This window comes from Bos indicus, chromosome 23, assembly GCF_029378745.1.
Source record: "Bos indicus isolate NIAB-ARS_2022 breed Sahiwal x Tharparkar chromosome 23, NIAB-ARS_B.indTharparkar_mat_pri_1.0, whole genome shotgun sequence".
Lineage (NCBI taxonomy): Eukaryota > Metazoa > Chordata > Mammalia > Artiodactyla > Bovidae > Bos > Bos indicus.
Window position 1 is genome coordinate 25,506,430 of NC_091782.1, and position 21,628 is coordinate 25,528,057.

Below are 21,628 nucleotides of genomic sequence, written 5' to 3' on the forward strand. Positions count from 1 at the left end.
CCAACAATACTCAACTCCTGGTGTATGCGAAAGGAGAAACCAGTGCCCCAGCCCCTGGAGGTTGCTGGCTTCTGGAGAAGTGTGAGTGAAGGCCAGAATTGACCCTGAGATGGGAGGCCTGGCAGGGAGACAACACCGCTGGGACCTGGTAGGTGGGCCAGGGCTTACTGACATAATCATAGGTGCCGTTTCCTGAACATCAGCCTCTCATCCACTGGGGGCGCTGAAGGCTCGCTCACTCCGGGGATTTGGATCCCACCAGCCAGGACTTTTTCACTCCGCCACAGAACACCTTCTTTATCTGTGCACCAGAGGCCCATTCTCTACTGCACTTCATTCTTTTGGATTCTGAGCTCTTCTTCCACTTCCTGAAGCCACTTAAAATTCCAATCATATATCTTTCCACATGCCAAAAGTGACTTTTGGATATCATTGAATATGAAGCTGAATCACTATTAAAGATGCTAACGTAACTTCAGGGGACCTGGGCCATCTTTAAGACCCCAATTATCTTGGGGGGCTGGGCGAGTCTGGAGCTGTAGTTGTCAGCTGGGATGATATTTTTCCCCAGAGAGCACGTGGAAATCTCTGGAGACAGTTTCTGTTGTCACAACTCAGAAAGAGAGGGGTTTTACTAGCATTAATTTGACAGAAATCAGGAATGCTGGTTTATAGAGGACAGGCTCTCACAACCAAAGAACCTTATGGCCCCAAATGTTATGGCCCCAAATACTCTCTTGCTCAAAGTCACTCAGTTGCATCTGATTCTTCACAACCCCATGGACTATAGCCCGCCACGCTCCTCTGTCCATGGAGTTCTCCCAGTAAAGAATATTAGAGTGGGTAACCATTCTCTTCTCTAGGGGATCTTCCCGACCCAGGGATCAAACCTGGGTCTCCCGCATTGCAGGCAAATTCTTTGCCATCTGAGCTACCAGGGAAGCCCATGCTAATATTAGCATGGTTAAAAAAAATAGTCTGTATGTGTTCGTGAAAAGACCCATACCCATTTTCCAGTATCCTATCTCCAAATGTTGATGGAAAGACCAACCTAAATATAAAAACGTGGTAATTATAACAAGAATACTTTGACAGTTTTTACTGGGAGGGTATTTATACCTTTTTAAACAATCAAATCTTCCATTAGACACTCCCCCAAAGAACACTTATTAGCAATTGAATCAGTTATCGCAATTCTTCGCTCAGCTAGCAAACAATACATGCACTTATGATCCTCAGCTTTGAAAGAATCGCTGTTCCTAAGTTGACAGATCCAAGCGCCCAGGGGAAGCACTAAATAAAAGTGCCCTCAAAGAAACACAAGCAAGCAATGTGACTGTTGATTCCGTTATGGTTACACAACAGGAAGCTTCCTCAGAGAAGCACATATGAAGCTCCACCTTCCACAGTGAAGAGTGGCTATGTCTCCACCGCCCTATGAGTCACTAGAAAGGCCACGAGTATATGAGAACTAAGAGTTAGATAACGGGAGCTTCTGAAACACCTGCCTCTTCTGCAAGTATACAAACCACAAGAAAGGTTCACAAGAGGTTAGAAATGATCTTCTCAACTTGAATGTACACTTCTATTTCATTAGCGATGAGATGCTAATTCATTACCACGACTCTACCAGGAAGGGAAAGATTCAAGTATTTCCAGAATATATTCCAAGAACTTCATCCTTATTCATTGTCTTGGCTAGACAGGCATGTATTTTGAGAGAATGAATAATTTGTTAAATCATCTGCCCTGGTGTCATTAGTATTTTTGGAGCACCTGGGTGATCATAGGTAAATGCTTTCCAAGTGCATTTATAGTTGGGCAGGATATTTGCAACTTTGGTCTTCTGTTAGCCAATAAGGCTCACTTTTTTTCAAAAAAGAAGCACTTAAACAGTCGGATGGCATTACTTTCCAGCCCTTTTTACTCTCCATTCCAATTGGGTATGCTACAAACGATTCATGAGAAGAAACCACATATGTATGCAGGTAGCCAGCGGCTTGTGGGGAAGGGTTTAAGGCAAGCAAGGAATTTTGTGTGGAAATCAATTCTTTGCGGAAGTCAATGTATTATGGACATTCAAGGAAGAGAAATTCCAGAAAGAAATTAACTGCCCAAGTATGCCAGCTCCTTGAGGTGTGCATCTGTAGTCACTAAAAAAAAAAAAAAAAAAAGTGAGTCAACCCTTCAGGCAGCTCTTAAATATACATTAGCTATTGAGTGGAGAGAGCTAGAGAGCTGAAATCAGCCTTTAAACACAGAATTCCTTACAAAATTGATTCACAAACCAGAACAAATTCCCTACAAATCAAATGGATGCTTCCAAAGGACTGGTCTTTAGGGGTTTTCCATTGGCTATTCTAAATAGGGGTCTGGTCATGGGAAATGTTCAAAGCCCACATGCATATGGGAGGTTCTGGAGCACTCAGCATGTACGGTCTCTCGCTGATAGAGAGCAAAAACCTTCCAGCCTGAGGTCAGACTAGGTTCAGTCTATGAGAAAGATGAAGCGCCTGGGCAGGTAACAAGAAATGCCCATAAAGGAGTCAGAGAATCAGGACACTGGAGTGTGGAAGGGAGACAGACTGGAAATGAAGTGCTCCCAATGCTACAGGTTATGCATGGAAGAACCACCACCGATCTTTGCTGGAAAGCCTGGCAAAACCTATCTAAGGAGTATATAAAGGAACACCTCAAGTTCCTTGGACACTCAAACAGGACTACCACACTGAGCCCTCACTAGCAAGAACGACACAAAGCTAAGATTTTGCTTCTCACAGAAACTGCCCCAAATTTAGCTTACTGGCAGCCTGGGCAGTGAGGCAAGTGAACCACTCGCAGCTATGAAAACTAAAAAGGAATATCTCACTTGAAATATCCTTATACCAGGCAGAGTTGAAGGTGAGTGAACTGTAAAGATGGCTGCCTGACAGCCAAGGTGAATTCCATGCACTGGGCAGAACATTTGGTCCTAGTCTCTGGATCTAGGAACAATATACAACTACAAATCACTGCAGAGACTTAATTAAGGATCAACTCCATTTCTTCCTGCCTGCCAGGCTAGGCCAGAGATTTCAAGGTCAATGTCTATAATGTAGGCTTTCTGGATTGGTTGTCCAGCCACTGGGATTAGGTCACCTTCAAATATAAAGGCTTTTGTTTACATAATAATATAGTCCCAATACCGGTTTCCTGGTTGTGCCATTGCTCTATGGCAATGGTTATGGTTAGGTACCATTGGGGGAAGCTGGGGAAAAGGCACATAGGAACTCTCGGTTCTGTTTATGCAACTTCTAAGTCTAAAATTATTTCAAAATTAAAACTTTTTAAAAAAGAAAAATCCTATTGAATCATAGTAACGCATAGCTTAAAAAAAAATATTTTGCCAAACTGCACATACACACACCTCTCACAAACTGCACCTCACGCACCAGCCCATCACTGTTGTAGCCTTCTGATTATCACTTTGGAATAAAAATATATTTCTAAGATACATTTTTTCTGTGTATCATCCACTTAAAATACAATAAACACAAGCTTACTATTTGTCCAATGACTGAAATGACCTTCATAGACACTAAGAGAAGTTCCTAATTTTTAGGTTCTGACACATATGCCCAGTTACACCTATGTCCCTTGGTTGTGGCACATTCTAGACAACAGAATACAAAAGAGACAGTACAGCAGAACCCCAGGGGCACAGCTGCAAAATTGGAGGGGACTGTGCAAAATTTAACACTCAGACATGAGATCCACAAGATCTAAATGCTGACACAGATGAAACACCTTATTTTTCAGTCATCAAAATGATTGAGGGATCTTGGGATCCATTCTTTAATTTCCTCTTTCTTCCCCTCATTCTTTGATTATGGAATTATACCTACATCCATTCATTTATTATATTCAATTAATTTTTATTGAGCAACTATTACATATCAGACACTTTTAAGGACTAAAAGTTAACAAGCCAATTTAAGATCATTTTATAACAGAATTTTAACAACAGAATCTTAAGATCATTGAAGATGAAAATGTCAGGAATATACCCAATGAATGTACTTAATGAACTTATGTTACCACCTTAAACTAAAATTTCATTCTCCAAATGCATGCACTGTATTGTTTTTTAACTTTGTAAAGAGGAAGAAAGTAAATGAATGGAAAGGGAAGGCATCTAACAGGAATCAAAAAAACCTGTTTTGGGATCAATATATTCATTGCTGACTGTGCACTGTGACACAGATCAGTCTACAAAGTCTCAGGTGACCTATGAGCTTGCATGTGGGCCTCTGGTTCTCTGCACCTATAGCCAGCTCATTTCTTTTGCTTCATGTTGTTTTGCTTGTTTGTTTTGTGTTAGTTTCAAGTATATAGAAAAGTGATTCAATTACAAACATATATATTCTTTTTCATACTCGTACCCATTACAGGTTATTACACGACACTGAATATAGTCGCCTGTGCTATATAGTAGGTCTTTGTTTACCTCTTTTATATATAGTAACATTTATCTGTTAATCCCAAACTCCTAATTTATTCCACTTCTCCCTTTCCCACTTGGTAACTATAAGCTTGTTTTCTATGTTTATAAGTCTATTTCTGTTTTGTAAATAAGTTCTTTTGTACCTTTTTTTTTTTAGATTCCACAGATAGTGATATCAGGTGATATTTGTCATTCTTTATCTTACTTCACTTAGTATGATAATCTCTAATCCATGTTTTTATAGATAGCATTATTTCATTCTTTTATGGTTAAATAATTCTACTATATATATATATATATATATATGCATATACACCACATCTTCCTTATCCATTCATCTGTCAGTGGACACTTAAATTGCTTCCATGCCTGCTGCTGCTGCTGCTGCTGCTAAGTCGCTTCAGTCGTGTCCAACTCTGTGCGACCCCATAGACGGCAGCCCATCAGGCTCCCCCATCCCTGGGATTCTCCAGGCAAGAACACTGGAGTGGGTTGCCGTTTCCTTCTCCAGTGCATGAAAGTGAAAAGTGAAAGTGAAGTCGCTCAGTTGTGTCCAACTCTTAGCAACCCCCTGGACTGGCAGCCCAGCAGTCTCCTCTGTCCATGGGATTTTCCAGGCAAGAGTGCTGGAGTGGGGTATACCATTGCCTTCTCCATGCCTGCTGCTGCTGCTGCTAAGTCACTTCAGTCGTGTCCGACTCTGTGCAACCCCATAGACGGCAGCCCACCAGGCTCCCCCGTCCCTGGGATTCTCCAGGCAAGAACTCTCCATGCCTAGGCTATCAAAAATAGTGCTGCTATGAACACTGAGGTGAGTGTATCTTTTTGAATTAGAGTTTTCACTTTTTCTAAATAGTGCTGCTATGAACTTTGAGGTACATGTATCTTTTCGAATTAGAGTTTTAATTTTTTCCAGAAACATGCTCAGGAGTGGGACCACCAGATCATATTGTAACTCTATTTTCAGTTTTTTAATGAACATCCATACTGTTCCTCATAGTGGCTGCTAGTCAGCTCACTTCTTACTAGTCAACTAGTAGTCAGGACACTTGCCCCAGAGACAAGACTCTACCCAGTGAAGCAAAGCAGGCAGCACCCCTGACACTCAGTGTGGATTTAGATACATTCTAGTCTCTACTGCAGGCAGAGTACTCCAGTACTCTTGCCTGGAAAATCCCATGGACAGAGGAGCCTGGTAGGCTGCAGTCCATGGGGTCGCTAAGAGTCGGACACCACTGAGAGACTTCATTTTCACTTTTCACTTTCATGCATTGGAGAAGGAAATGGCAACCCACTCCAGTGTTCTTGCCTGGAGAATCCCAAGGACGGCGGAGCCTGGTGGGCTGTTGTCTATGGGGTTGCACAGAGTTGGACACGACTGAAGCGACTTAGCAGCAGCAGCAGCAGTCTCCTGCAAGAAGATGACCTGGGCATCTTGAGGGTGTCCTTTCTTCTAGGTATTTCAAAGTAGTCATGATTCTGCGAATCATGTATCATAGTATCCAAGAAACTATACAAAACATAGCTCTTAAGTCCCCAAAGCTTTCTGGGATGGCTATGCCACAAGCCCTGTGGTCACCAACAAGTTAAATGTTGCTCTCGTTGCTCTGTGTCTAGAGCTGGGTATTCTTCAATCACGCAGTTCTGCCTCCTTTCCTCATTGGCATATTAGCTGCCCCTACTAGGCACCTAAAATAGTGTGTAAGTGCTGTGCTTGGAATAAACATAATTAAGAGTCTAGCTGAGGGTTGAAGAGATAACCATGACTTTTATTAGGGGTTATTCAGCTGAAGGTAATTAAAAACAGATGATCAGAGAGAGAGAGAGAGATGTTCATTCTCTCCATTCCTCAGAAACTTGGCATAATTATCACAGTAGATACTCAGAGCCATGTCCTGAAGAGTGAGGCCCTTAACCCTTTCATAGTCCATGGGACAAAACCTTTGGAAAAGGGGAAACTAAATGGCCTTCCCACTACTCTGATGCCATTCCTCATTCACAGATTTGTGGTTAAACTACCAGAAAAAAATAATTCCTTAAACCGCTTAGATAGAAATTTACCAAGGAAAAGTAATGTTAAGTTGTAACACATAACGGGATAAAAAAAAAAAAAAACCAAGGCCAACAGAGTGTATAGCTGAGTTTTGAACGTTGCAGAGATTGCAGGTGTCAACCCTCTATGCAGTCAAAAATTCACATAAAATGTATAACCGGCCTTCCATATACATGATTCCTCAGGGTCCATGGTTCCACGCCTGCGGGTTCAACTAACTGTGGATAATATGAGAGTGTAGCATTTACTATGGAAAAAAAATCCGAGTATGAGTGGACTCATGCAGTTCAAACCCGTGTTGTTCAAGGGTCAACTGTACTCTGTTCATCCTGGAATCTGACATGCTCTCACTCACCACACAACTCTGCTGACCCTCAGTTCTGAACACTCTTAAAGGGCAATAGTATGACCACATTAATACAGTAGCATAACGAAGATTTTAATAATTATTATCAGAATCAAGACCAAATTCAGTGACCACCACATATAACTCAGGAAGATATTTTATGACCAGAAAGTAATCAATATCTACTTCATTTCACTTCATATAGATATTGCCTCAAAGAATGTTAATGGGAATTCTGAGGAAATGATTACATATATCCTAAAGCTGTTTAATCCAAAATCATAAAGTAGTTTCCCATTATCAATGTGCAGAAAGTAAATGATTTATCCCACAACACTGATGCTGCCACTCAGGATAATTTTCAGAATGAACATTATGCCTCTCAGCTCTGATCTCCCTAGAGGATCTGAAGCTCTTACCTCTATAACATTGGTGGGATGGCGGATGTAGATACCAGAGGGTGTCACCACTTCAGGACTGGAGAGTCCCTCAGCACCAGAAACACGAATGATCACATTGTTTCTTATTATGTTTCCCTGTTCTGACCAGTCTAATTTAAGAAAAGGGGATTTGCCAACATAATTAAAATGTACTCGACCCAACATTCTTATTTCTACTAATATAGATTAGAGTTCTCATCATGTATATACATATATTATATAGACAGCTGTAAACATCTAGTGTGTTCAACAAATTTAAGACATCTAACATTCTGCCAGCAGCCCTGTCTATAAAATGTATGACAACTTAAATAGATGGTAATAAATTTAAAACCAATTTACATATTTACCCTTTCCTCCTCCAGAAGTAACCTCCCAAAGGATATACCTTATCTCAGGGGATGTACCTGAGAACAAAAGATGATGTTAGCTCAGCACATTTCGTGCCACCCAGGAAAATGAGAGCTCCTCTAATACTATTTCTTGTTTTGGTGTGGCTTGCTTCAATTTGTGTGTGTGTGATTTTATCTATGAATCAGACAGACACAGATTATGTGAACCTTTTAGTTCTAGAACTTCATGAATCAGAGTGTGAGTGAAAGTCGCTCTGTTGTGTCCAACTCTTTACGATTCCATGAACGGTAGTCCATGGAATTCTCCAGGCCAGAATACTGGAGTGGGTAGCCTTTCCCTTCTCCAGGGGATCATCGTGACCCAGGAATCAAAGCAGGATATTCTGCACTGCAGGCGGATTCTTTACCAACTGAGCTATCAGAGAAATCAGAAGCTCATTTTAAATAAGAATAACAAAGAAATAGATCTATTGTTTTACTTCTTAAGAAGAATCTAAGTGACTGTCTCTGCAGTTAAATGGCACACACTCTGTGTTACATCCAGCCCTACCCTGAGCTCTTTGAATTGACCACCAACCATCTGCATGCCCCTCTCATACCCTGGAAGATCTGGAATGTCCTGGATAAACAGGCTAGACAGGATCTGAGACACTCACACTCAGATCAGAGGTTTGAACTAGAACAGAATAAAAGAGCATGGCCCATGCTACAGAAAGTCTTCCCAGGTGGTACTAGTGGTAAAGAAACCGCCTGCCAATGCAAAAGACTAAGAGACACAGGTTCAATCCCTGGGTCGGGAAGATCCCCTGGAGAAGGAAATGGGAACCCACTCCAGCATTCCATCCCTTGGACAGAGGTGCCTGGCAGGCTACGGTCCATAGCGTCACAAACAGTCAGACACAACTGAAGCAACTTAGCATGCACACATGGATTCTACAGAGAGGTCAACCATGTAGCATCCATACAGAGCAGCCCCACAGATCCCCTTTCTTCTAGGTCTTCAGATATCTGGGTTTCCTATGTCATTTCATGTGTCTGAGTCTGCAAACTTATTTTGCATGGATTGAATATCTTATCTAAAATTCACTGACAGATATTCTAATTCCATCACCTACAATACAGTAGAGGTCAAAGAGCTTCCACTCACGATATCCAAGCACTTAAGGATAAATTCCTCCTGCAGGTTTCATTCCTTGCCTAGTTAATGCCAATTTCACAAAATTCCCCCTAAAATAATATTGTTATGGTGCCTCCCTGAATTTCTGCACCAGGTTTCAACAAACTTTTCCCTTACAGCAATAAAGGTAAAAATAAGCAACGCCAACCTTCCATGTGTTAGTCTGACTGCCCTGTCCTTTTCCAATCAAAAGACTGTCTTGCACCTGATAACTTCTATTGTCCTTAGCCCTTAGCCTTTTAGAGCTGGTGTTAGTTTGTGCTGTGCCTAGTCACTCAGTCATGTCTGACTCTTGGGACCCCATGGATTGTAGCCCACCAGGCTCCTCTGTCCATGGGGAATCTCCAGGCAAGAATACTGGAGTGAGTTGCCATGTCTTCCTCCCCATGATCTTCCCAACCCAGGGATCAAATCCAGGTCTCCCACATTGCAGGCGGATTCTTTACCGCCTAAGCCACCAGGGAAGCCTGTGAATCCTGGAGTGGGTAACCTGTCCTTTTCCAGGGGATCTTGCTGATCCAGGAATTGGACCCAGATCTCCCACATTACAGGCAGATTCTTTACCGTCTGAGCCACCAGAGAAGCCCATGAATACTGGAGTGGGTAGCCTACCCTTCTTCAGGGAATCTTCCTGACCCAGGAATTGAACTGGGGTCTTGCAGGCATATTCTTTACCAGCTGAGCTATCAGAGAAACCCTGGAGTTAGTTTACATGATCCATATTTTCTCACTAAACTATTTCCTTCCACAGTTAGAACCTTTCCAGCTTTTATCTTAACAGATCATTCCTAAATGAAACATGCAAATTTTCCCACTGATGATATCACAGAATTAATTTAAATAGAAAACACTAGCTAACAAGTACAATTATAGTTTTCCTTTCAGTGAAAACCTCTGATTTGGTTATTCTGATATAACCAAAGACCTTTTGTTCATTAATAGATTTATTTCAACAAATATATCTCCAAATGCACTATTTAAAATTCTGTTAAGTACTAAGGAGATGATGTTCTCATGAAATCTGGTATTAATAGAAAAACAGACATTGATCAGATGGTCAGAAACATGATGTATAATTTTAAATCAATAAGTAATGAATGGTGATAAAAGAGTTTAAACAGACAGACTTGATTTGGGAGTGTTGGGGAGGGCTATTATAGGAGGAGAATGAATGGTATGAACAGAAGGCAAGAGCTGTGCAAAGGTCCTAAGGCAGGAGAATGTGTGGCTTTTTGAAAAAATTAAAAGAGGTCAGTGTAGTGAGAGCACAGAGGGAGAGAAAAAGAGCAAGAGAGGTATACCAAGGTTAGTAGAAGCAGCCTCACTAAGGAAGGTTTTTAAGCCAGAGTAAGGATTCTGGATTATATTCTAAAAGAAATAAATTCTTAAAGGGCTTTAAGATGATGCAGTCTGATATTTTTAAGCATCACAAAGGGAATGGACTTTAGGAAACAAATGTCAATACAGATGACCATTTAGAAAATTCTTAAAACAGGCTTCTTCGACAAGCCACAGAAGTAGTGAAGAACAGGATTCAAAAATGTTTAATTCCTTGTTCAACATCCAGGTTTGATGCTTCATGAAGCTGCACAAAGACATATTTATGTGACTTTGAATTACTGTTGAAATTGCTGACAATAAATTTTATATTTATTGTATATTGATTAACATGAACTGAAATGTCTATCTTTAAAAATCAGTTTCCTGAGAGACAGACTCACAGATATGGAGAACAGACTTGTGGTTGCCAGGGGGGTAGTGGGGTAGGAGAGGGAAGGATTTGGAGTTGGGGATTAGCAGATGCAAACCATTATACAGAGGATGGATAAACAAGGTCCTAATACAGAGCACAGAGAACTATACTCAATATCTTGTGATAAACCACAATGGAAAAGAAAATGAAAAAAGAATATATACATATATATATATATATATGTGTGTGTGCATAACCGAACCATTTTGCTGTATAGCAGAAATTAACCCAGCATTATAAGCCAACTATACTTCCATAAAATTTTTAAAATAAATTTAAAGAAACAAAAAATAAAAATCAATTTCCTATGGGTAAAGCTTAGTAAGCTAATTAAAGACTGAATTTACAACTAGAATTTTTAACTACAGCCTATTTCTAAAGATCAGAGACTAAAGTTTTTACAAATTGGAAATTCAAATCTGGGAACAATAATTCTTTTTTTAAAAATAACGTGTCCTCCACCAGAATGTCGAAGTTAAACAAGCCGATTTCACTTACCCAGCAGCAGTGCATGGCCTGAAATATCATAGAACACATTACTGTCCACCTTCAGGCCTGAGGTCTGGGACATGCTGAGGCCTCTGCTGAAGGACCGCCGCACTGTGCAACCCTGCACGTAGGAACCTGAACGACAAAGAGGATGGTAAACAGTAGGGAATCTCAAAGGCTCCTCACATTCTGTTGATCATCCCCAAATGCTGCTAGAATATAACTACGAACATTCTTCCACACAATAATAAAATTCAAGAAATAAGGAGTTGGCAGCAGAAATTTAAAAACAGGCAGCTTAGACCAATGTATCTTAAAGACACCAAAGATCACCATAGTGGAATCCAAGGCCCACACGTCAGAAAAGAAAACCATCTGAGAAAGAGAGAGCATGGCCAAGCCACGAGGAACGCATGGCTCTCAAGATGTCCTGGTGGCCGCCATCTTTGGTATCTACTCTTTGGACTTCCCTGGTGGCTCAGACAGTAAAGCGTCTGCCTACAATGTGGGAGACCCGGGTTCAATCCCTGGGTCGGGAAGATCTCCTGGAGAAGGAAATGGCAACCCACTCCAGTATTCTTGCCTGGAAAATCCCATGGACAGAGGAGCCTGGTGGGCTACAGTCCATGGGGTCGCAAAGAGTCGGACACGACTGAGAGATTTCACTTCCACTTCTCATCACAGTGTAATGGACAGCAGCTCAAGAAACAAACAGCTAAGGCTTACAGACCAATTCTGACCTCTGAAAACTGCATCCAGCATGAGGAGAGGTAGTCGTTATATCTTGAGCTATGAAGTTATTCTTTTAATTGAAGTATAGTTGATTTACGATATTTCAGGTATACAGCAAAGTAATTCAGTTATACATACATATGTGTATATATGTATATATATATATGTGTATATATACACATTCCCTTTCATAAACTTTTCCATTATAGATTATTACAAAATATTGAACACAGTTCCTTGTGCTATACAATAAATAGGTCCTTGCTGTTTATCTATTTCACATATAGCAGTGTGGATCTGTTAATCCCAAATTCCTGATTTATCCAAATTGTAAGTAAAGCTACAGATCAGTCTGAGGACCAGAACTCTCACATTTGAATATGGTGGTTTGTGGAACTGGAGGGGAAATATCTTCTACTGTGCTAAGAGAAACTGACATTTAAGAAAATCATTACACTGGCTCCATGAACATATTTTATGACCTCCCAAATCGATACATGTGGACTGAATCAATTAATGAACAACTATTTACTGAGTATCAACTATATATTTCAGGAATTATGTCTTGTGCCAGAGGTGTAAGATGAATAAAACTAAGTAAATTCTGCATTTGTGTATCTTGAGTCTGATGAAGAAAACACATTAAAATAATTAAAATGTTTTATTTGGATAATAAAATTATAAATCCTGAAAAAGAAGCTTTGTATTATTTCCAGACAGGGAGAGAGATTATATCGATACCAAATGTTTGAAGTATTAGAAAAATGGCTTTGGTTTATGTAATAATTTGACCTTTGACCTTGGGACTATCTAGAAAAATCTCACGGAGAAGGCAATGGCACCCCACTCCAGTACTCCTGCCTGGAAAATCCCATGGACGGAGGAGCCTGGTAGGCTGCAGTCCATGGGGTCACTGAGGGTCGGACACGACTGAGCGACTTCACTTTCACTTTTCACTTTCATACATCGGAGAAGGAAATGGCAACACACTCCAGTGTTCTTGCCTGGAGAATCCCAGGGATGGGGGAGCCTGGTGGGCTGCAGTCTATGGGGTCGTACAGAGTTGGACACGACTGAAGTGACTTAGCAGCAGCAGCAGCAGCAGAAAAATCTCAACTACAGTGTCTCCATAGACACAAGGTCTATAGATTCGCCTTGATCCCAGCACCATATGCCTTCACATCACTCACTAATAAGTTAGCGCATCCACATCCACTCATGTAGGAAACACTGCCTGCTGCAGACTTTTCCTGACCAGGTCTCCACCACAACATCACTGCTTGCCCCTCAGAATACAATGGTACATCTGAACAACCAGTAAGGACTAATGTGTTAACAGAGCTATAGTGGATGAGTTCAGGAAACGGTAAACCTCTAAAGGAAACACCAAGCAAAGATTCCAACACCCTCTAACTCCCGTGACTGAGGACAAGCTGGCCACACAGGTTATGAGAGCCCGTAGGGCATGAAACAATAAAGGATTCTTTGGCAAGCATGCCAGAAGTTTCTAACCTCTGGGTTAATGGGTTTCCCCCTCCCAGGAAACACATTTGCATTTTAACAGAGACCTACAGGGGATAATGTATTAATTCAATGGATTTCAAACTTTGGTTAAGCACTGAAAAGTGAAAGTGAAAGTGTTAGCTGCTCAATCCTGTCCAACTTGCAACCCCATGGACCGTAGCCCCGCAGGCTCCTCTGTCCACAGAATTCTCAAGGCAAGAATACTGGAGTGGGTAGCCATTCCCTTCTGCAGGAGACCTTCCCAACCCAGGGATCAAACCAGGGTCTCTTGCATTACTGGCGGATTCTTTACCATCTGAGTCACCAGGGAAGTCCAAGCACTGAACCATTTTTCAAATAAAACCTAATAAATATATAAATAAATAAATGTGCAGGTACTCTAAAGCAGAGGTTGAGGAGGCAGACTGAGTACATTTTTGATGGGGAGCTGTTGATTATGTTCAATTGATAACTCCTATGTGACTGCTCCCCTCACTTCTACTGGAACTGACCCACATCAAATATTCCTCAGCATTATAAGCACCAGGAGACCGAAGAACCAGAAAGAAGGGTACAAAGATTCTGATCATCCTAATGTACTTGGGAAAGAACCATGTGAGGGACCCATCCCCCTAACGAGTGTAGAAATAAATAAGGTGGAAAAGATCTTAGAAAATTAGGAGAGGTATTCTTGGCAAGCAGATAATTTAAAGTGAGAAAAAAGTGCTGCTAGCCAGGATCCTGCCTTCAGTGACCTCATGGATTACTTTGTCAATGCCTGCTGTAATTCTAGCACTTTTCAAGCCCCATTGAACCTCCCATATGCCCTGATGTGCTTTGTCAGGCATTGACTTCTGGAGCTTGGCTGTGTGGGTGTTGAGGTGCTGAGGGCAGGGGAGCGTAACTGCGACAGGGCTGCTGTCCTCATCGCTCAGCATCTGTACCCATCTCTCAACTCCATATATCAGACTCTGGCATTGGAATTTCACCCTAGATGCTCCTACACCCCTCCAACTTTGATTTCAGAGCCTTTATCAGTACATCTGGTCATGTTCTTCTTTTCTGATTCTGATCTTTTTATCTACTTGTCCCCACCTGCCTTGGATGTCTGCTGCTTCCCTCGTGTCTCTTCAGGTTTGGTCAAGGTCTGCATACTCTGTCTGCTTCCCCAGGAAGAGAGCCTGGTTCTCAGCCATTCTCCCCACTTTTCTCAGGCAGGGGATTCCTCTATGTTAGGACATCTTCCCAAAGTGCTTTCCACTAGCCTTGACTGATAATTTATACTATTTAATATCAATCTATCTGTAGTCACAAAGCCAGTACATTGTAGTGGCAGGATTCAAAACATGGATTTGTGTGGTTCCCTCCATATCTGCTGTACCTATAGTGACATTTCTCAAAAGGAAACATGGACTACTTGTTCCAGAATCAGAAGGTTAAAAATTCAGTTTTTCTAGGCTCACTTTGGATCACAATTTGTCTGAGACAGGGTCTCTACGTGCGAATTCTAATAAGCTCTCCAAGTGACTCTCTGAACCATAGATCTACAGTATAGTTATCCATCTCTGAATCCCCCATGTTCCCACATACCACCTACCAGGACCCCCTTGCAAAGAGAGCCTTGAATATAGAAGAAGAAAGATGAGACATCATGCCTGGGCCTCCTCACCTCTCATAGCTCCTACCAGCATCAGGGAGCTCACATGCTCATGGAAGGCTTGTCCCAAGTCCCGGAACTGCACTCCCTTCAACTGGACCCGACTGGGCTCCTCCGGAAAGGACTGAACGATGACTCTGGCCCCCAAATCCCTGGATCCCAGCATCTTCTCACTCTTGGAATACAAACAGTTCTGCAAATCACCTGAGACACAGAATGAAGTCAAGGGGCACAGAAGAAGGTACAGCATGATTCTAATCAAATCTCCCAGTACGAAAGGCACTGTGGCACAAAGGACAGACCCTGACTGTTTATTTAATAACCTTACTTCCCTTTTACTTCAATTCTCCCCTTTGGATTATTAATTAAAACATCTGATAACTAGAACATGATGTTGCCTTCACTCTATTATTTCCAGAAGCTCCCAAATCAATCACCTTAATTATTAGCACAAAAAGGCTGACTAGAACCCAGAAACCCAACCTAAATAGATGCTTATTACAATCCAAAAGATCCCCCTGAGGGAGTGTGCAATAAAATGACCCTCTGGTGGGTGGATAATTGAAGAGAAGACATGTGAGCGCTAAATGTAATCATATCTCTTTGCTGTCCAGTGGGGTTTTCCCAATATTTTGCTGCTTTATGGTTTGGGGACATAGCAATGATGCCATCAAAGAAATGGAAAAGAACTCCAGAGAAATGACTGAGCCACTCCCACACCAACGCCTCAGTCACAGCAGAGCCCTAGTGAGGACACATGGCATTTGGTAGGGTGAACTAACCTCAGGATAGAGAAGAAATCATCTCCTGAATTAACTCTTTATTATCCAGGTTAATAAACCAATGAAGAAGAGCCACTAATACAAAATTATGGATCATTCTAACAGTCATCTACTGTCAGTCTCAGAAAATGTATATCAGTTCAGTTCAGTGGCTCAATCACGTTCAACTCTTTGCAACCCCATGGACTGCAGCACATCAGGCTTCCTGTCCATCACCAATTCCCAGAGCTTACTCAAACTCATGTCCATCAAGTCGGCAATGCCATCCAACCATCTCATCCTCTGTCATCTCCTTCTCCTCCTGCCTTCAGTCTTTCCCAGCATCATGGTCTTTTCCAATGAGTCAGTTCTTTGCATCAGGTGGCCAAAGTATTGAAGCTTCAGCTTCAGTCCTTCCAGTGAATTTTCAGGACCGATTTCCTTTAGTATGGACTGGTTGGATCTCCTGGTAGTCCAAGGGACTCTCAAGAGTCTTCTCCAACACCACAGTTCAAAAGAATCAATTCTTTGGCACTGAGCTTTCTTTACAGTCTTACTCACATCCATACATGACTACTGGAAAAACCATAACTTTGACTAGATGGACCTTTGTTGGCAAAGTAATGTCTCTGCTTTTTAATATGCTGTCTATGTTGGTCATAGCTTTTCTTCCAAGGAGCAAGTGTCTTTTAATTTCATGGCTGCAGTCACCATCTGCAGTGATTTTGGAGCCCCCCAGAATAAAGTCTCTCACTGCTTCCATTGTCTCCCCATCTATTTGCCATAAAGTGATATCAGAGGTGAATAAAGAGGTGTTTGGTATTTGTACATTTTATCACCATTTTAACCATTGTATGCCAGTGAGCCATATTTTCCAGCGTCTAGGCCTCTTGTTATGGTTTTTGGCTACGTTGTTTCCATATTCGAGCTCCATAAAAAGAAGAGGTGAATGATAAGTTATTTTTAAAACGAAGGTCTATGAATTTTATTTTATTTTTGGAATTTTTTAGTCATATATAAGAATTGTGGTAGAACTAGGGATTATTTTTTTCATTAGGAGACAACAGATTTATAATAGCCCAAACCCAGAGGCATGATCTCCCTTGGAGCATGATTAAATGCCATGTTTTGCACAATACGATCTGAGAATACCTGTATGAGAATTACCAAGAGAGTCTGTAATTGACTGCAGATGCCAGTTTAGCAGAAATGTTAAATTTAGCAGTCACTGCATTCCAACCCACTGGATGAAAACTTTTTTTTTTTTTTTCAGAATGACACAATTGTGAACTAGATGACTAGGGGGTGGGGGGCAGGGTCAAAGTCCCTCTTACCCAACCATATACCAACATTATCCCCACAGGCCTCTATACATAGACGTGACTCAAATCTTTAACTCCGGACTTGACATTTCTTCCAGGCTCCAGACATCTCCAGTCACATGCTGGCCTGGCATCTCAACATGTACAAAATTAAACTCATGATCTCTACCCTCCCACCCCCCAAACCTGTTTCCCTTCCCATCTCAATAAATAGCCTCCTCATCCATCCAGAGTTCATGCCTGGGAGTCATCCTTGACACCCACACCATTCTGGACCAAAGTTGAAAAATGATGTCTTCCCAACGTGTGAAAGCCTCATAATCTACAGCCTGGGAAACCAAAACATAACCTACTAAACTAACCATCCCTGAAATAGATGTTTAATAGGTACATCAGTGTGATTCAGTGCCTGTTATTCTTCTCGAAGATAGATTGACTTTTTCAACCACTTACTTAAAGTATGTGGTAGTTTCACTCAGAAAACAAACTCCAAAAGTGGGAATGGTGGGGGGAGGGAAGAGCCTTCCAAGTCTAACTCATTAGAACGTGCTGCCTGTATCGCTGACTCTCGCATTAAGCACTTTTCCTGAGAATTGTAGAGAAGGATGGGAATCAATTTCATTATAACCTCTGACCTGAAAATTTGATTCAACTCTCCAGATTTTATTATATAATAGGAATATCTTTTCCTCAAAGAAATAATTAATTTCTCAAGCAGATACTGTTGCCTATCTCTTTCACAAGGGGGTTGAGGGCAGGAGAGGAAATGATGATTTATCAAGAGCATTCTGAAATCTACAGAACACAGCAGGTCCCCTACATTCACACCTTCAAGTTTCAAACTTTCAAAGATTTAAGCGTGCATTCTGTCAATGTCAGGCATGAGTGAAACTGCAGCTTGCCCTCCGTCTCCTATTGCTAATGATCCTTCAACTCTACCATCTTCCAAGTCCTCTCTCTCCTCCAGTCAGTAGCTCTTGCCAGCCCCTATATGCTAGCTCTTTTACTGTGCTACTGCACTTTTCAAGGTACCTTACTGTGAGATTGAGAATGTTTTCTTTATTTTTTTGTGGTTGCTTGCTTTTTTTATGTATGACTTGTATGGAATGTATTATGAACCTATTACAGTACAGTACTATATAGCCGATTGTGTGAGCTGAGTGCCTAGGCCAGCTTGGTTGAACTTACAAATTGGACTTACGAACATGCTCTCAGAAGATAACATTTGTTTGCAGGGGACTTGGTGGCTCAGAAGGTAAAGCATCTGTCTACAGTGTGAGAGACCTGGGTTCGATCCCTGGGTTGGGAAGATTCCCTGGAATGGGAACCCACTCCAGTACTCTTGCCTTGAAAATCCTATGGACGGAGGAGCTTGGTGCAGGCTACTGTCCATGGGGTCACAAAGAGTCAGGCACGACTGAGCAACTTCACTTTCTTACTATATTAGGAACACACTAATTAAAAGAAGTCAACCATACCACATATCATTGAATAGTAAGAACATTGTTTTTCACCCATTAGACTTCCCAACAAATCGTTCTCTACCTTCTGAAGCACTGGCCCCCTGGCATGAAGCAAGGAACTGCACTCTCTCATCAGTGAGATTTCCCTGTATGGTAATACTCCTGCTGAGTAGAACCAGCATGACCTTTAAAACATGGTGCTCTCCAGCCACCCATTTCTCTGTGGAGTTGTGAGAATATCTGAAAAGAAAAAAAAAAAAAAAAAATCTGAAAATAACACTCCAAGTCTTATAATGAATAGTAAGCCATTAAATTAGCCTAATCCTCCATCTGGGACTTTATTTCTTTAGAAACTCAGACACAGAAGAGTAAAAAATAGCCACATGTATGTGAAAATTAGGAACTATGATGACTATTGCAGTGACCATCTACTAAAAGACAAAAGTTCTAGTCTTACAAGAGAAACTTATTTAAGAAGTCTAAATCTTCCAAATATTTCATATTTTGTAATTTTCTTGCCAAAATGTCTACTGTGATTTAATGTAAATGATATTATTGAAAGACAAACAAATGTCTTTTGACCAGCTGTGTTGGTCACCTACACAGTTAAGACCTCATCTTCCATCTAAATGGAGCCAAGCTGGCATGCAGTACCTCAAGGGTGACCTCAGCTGGAGGTCTGTACTATGCACAGTCTCCACGGTGACAATCTCTTCTTTAGGCTTGGCATCTTCAGCACCCATCCCACTGATGACAAGGACTTCATCTCCAGCATGCCAATCGACAGCATCTTCCAGAGCCAACACTGTGTCATGGGCATTGGCAGCTGCTCGAAGATGGGTGACCACTACTTCTGGGAGAGAACCTAAAGCAAGTCCAAGGGAAACTTGCCTTTAGACATTTTTAAAACTTAATATGAATGTGATGTTATTCAGCCAAAGACTTCAGTGAAAGAAGAATCTGGGAAATCAGGCTTCAGGTTCTATAAGCACTGGTGCTATCACCAAAGGTGATATCACTATATTACTTTTTGCGTATTAGTTTTCCTGTCTGTTGCATGGTGACAATAATTCAAGACAGAGAATGGTATGGGGTGAAAAACACAGGGTTGAAGTCATAATAAATTTATAGCTGAATCACAGTCTTGCCACATTCTAACTATGTTCCTTTGGATAATATACTTAGAGGTGGGTTTCACTTTCCTCAGTTACAAAGCAGAAGCAGCAAAGCTTTCCCTCCTAGGGATTTAAGACAATTTGATGAGATAATATCTATGAAACATGTAGTGTGGACTTTGCCACATAACAACCCCTCAATATATTTTAGTCTTCTCTCTTCCTTCCCTGCATCACACTGTTTTGAGAATAAAATTTATCACCTCGTTCTTCCAAATTAAAACCAATGACTATTAGGTGCTCCAAGATATAAGTTCACCACGAATTTCTAAACTTAAGACTTCAACTCACTGTACAAATGGTGATAGTAGAGCTAAAAATAAAAATTACCATGAGAATGATCCACCTAAGTCTTGGTGTGTAATCCCCTCTTACTCTAACATGGGGTGTATCTAGGGATAGGATGGCTAAGCAGAGCAGAAAAAAAGTGGAATGTGTGACCTTAAATAACTGGGTTTGTTTTAGGTTCCAGTGCAACTATCGGACCCTTCCCAAACCATAAGCTGCTCCTTAACCAGCAAAGATTCAAGAAGGTAGTCAGACTTGTAGTTTACTCTGGCCTTTTCCAACAAAGGTCAAGGCAGAGATTTTTTTTTTCCAGGCTTTATCTGGAGCAGTACCTCAGAAAACACAAGGCTTCCTCCCAACTCCTCTCCTTGGTACAGTTCCTCCTCCTTCGCAATTGACATAATTTACCTTTAGCTCACAGCAGCTTCCTGTCCTCCCTTGTTAAACTAAAGTAAGAATATTTGACTCTCTAACTACAGAGGTGGCCAACAATAAATCATTTTCAAATTATTTTAAACTTCCCTCCTTATTTATTTGTCTATGTTGGAGAGCGGTGCACTTGTACCAGCAATGTTGTTCTAGGCTTAGAAAGGTCTCCGGGTTAATGATATAATTTCTGAAGTTTACTCGGGCAATAATTTTATCTTAAAAAAAAATTCCCAGAGTTCAAAATTTCTAATTACAGAGCAGGTGAAAATTAACACATAAATCATGTCTAAAGAAAATAATTTTAATTTTATTGCTGTTTGTATGTTTTAACCTTTGGGAACAATAAATAAAATAAAGTCTATTTCAGTGTATATGCATATTTATATATGTGTGAATTTCTATGATCTGTTCTTCAAAGTCTACACAGAAACATCTCGACCATGCATCAAAAATGTCTGTCAACGACAAAATATGATGGCAAAATATGATTATACACTGTGATCAATAATAATTCATAATAATCAATAAGCAAAGAGCATCCTACTATGCACCTATCAACAAGCAGCTACATGTGTCAGAACCAAAATTTGACACGACAAAGATATTTTTCAACTAAGCATTCTTCTAAATAACAGTCAAGTCAAAATAAATGGAAAAATTCACAGGGAATTTTGAAGTGGATTTTTTAACTATTAACATAAACTTAAGGCCTTTCAAATGTTTTCAGAGCCTCTAGAAAGCAGTAAAATTATCTCATAACGTATTCACTCTCATTGCAAAAATAGCACACTTCTATCTGTATAACTAAAAGATCAGTCTGGGTGTTTTATGAGTGCCAGCCTCATATTTGTAGCTATATAGCAGATATGAATATTTGGATGAATTACCATCATCTCAAACTTGAAAGTGAAAGTCTCTCAGTCATGTCTGACTCTTTGCAACTCCATGAACTATACAGTCCATGGAATCCTCCAGGCAAGAATACTGGAGTGGGTAGCCTTTCCCTTTTCCAGGGGATCTTCCCAACCCAGGGATCAAACCCAGGTCTTCTGCACTGTGGGCGGATTCTTTACCAGCTGAGCCACAAGGGAAGCTCAAGAATACTGGAGTGAATAGCCTATCCCTTCTCCAGCGGATCTTCCTGACCCAGGAATCTGACCAGGATCTCCTGCATTGCAGGTAGATTCTTTACCAACTGAGCTAT

The 21,628-nt window shown here is 41.0% G+C and overlaps 1 protein-coding gene across 11 annotated transcripts in view; it reads right to left on the reverse strand.

Moving 5' to 3' along the window:
* PKHD1 (PKHD1 ciliary IPT domain containing fibrocystin/polyductin) overlaps window positions 1-21,628 on the reverse strand; it is a 443,081-nt gene that overhangs the window by 246,774 nt on the left and 174,679 nt on the right. For 10 of the 11 annotated variants that reach the window (XM_070778107.1, XM_070778111.1, XM_070778110.1 and 7 more), the window contains 6 exons: window positions 19,187-19,397; window positions 18,615-18,772; window positions 14,999-15,190; window positions 11,104-11,229; window positions 7,673-7,729; window positions 7,302-7,432 (listed from right to left, as the gene is read on the reverse strand). In XM_070778107.1, the coding sequence (XP_070634208.1) occupies window positions 7,302-7,432; window positions 7,673-7,729; window positions 11,104-11,229; window positions 14,999-15,190; window positions 18,615-18,772; window positions 19,187-19,397 (875 nt within the window). The remainder of the gene's footprint in view (window positions 1-7,301; window positions 7,433-7,672; window positions 7,730-11,103; window positions 11,230-14,998; window positions 15,191-18,614; window positions 18,773-19,186; window positions 19,398-21,628) is intronic. The other variant, XM_070778106.1, reaches the window with a different exon arrangement.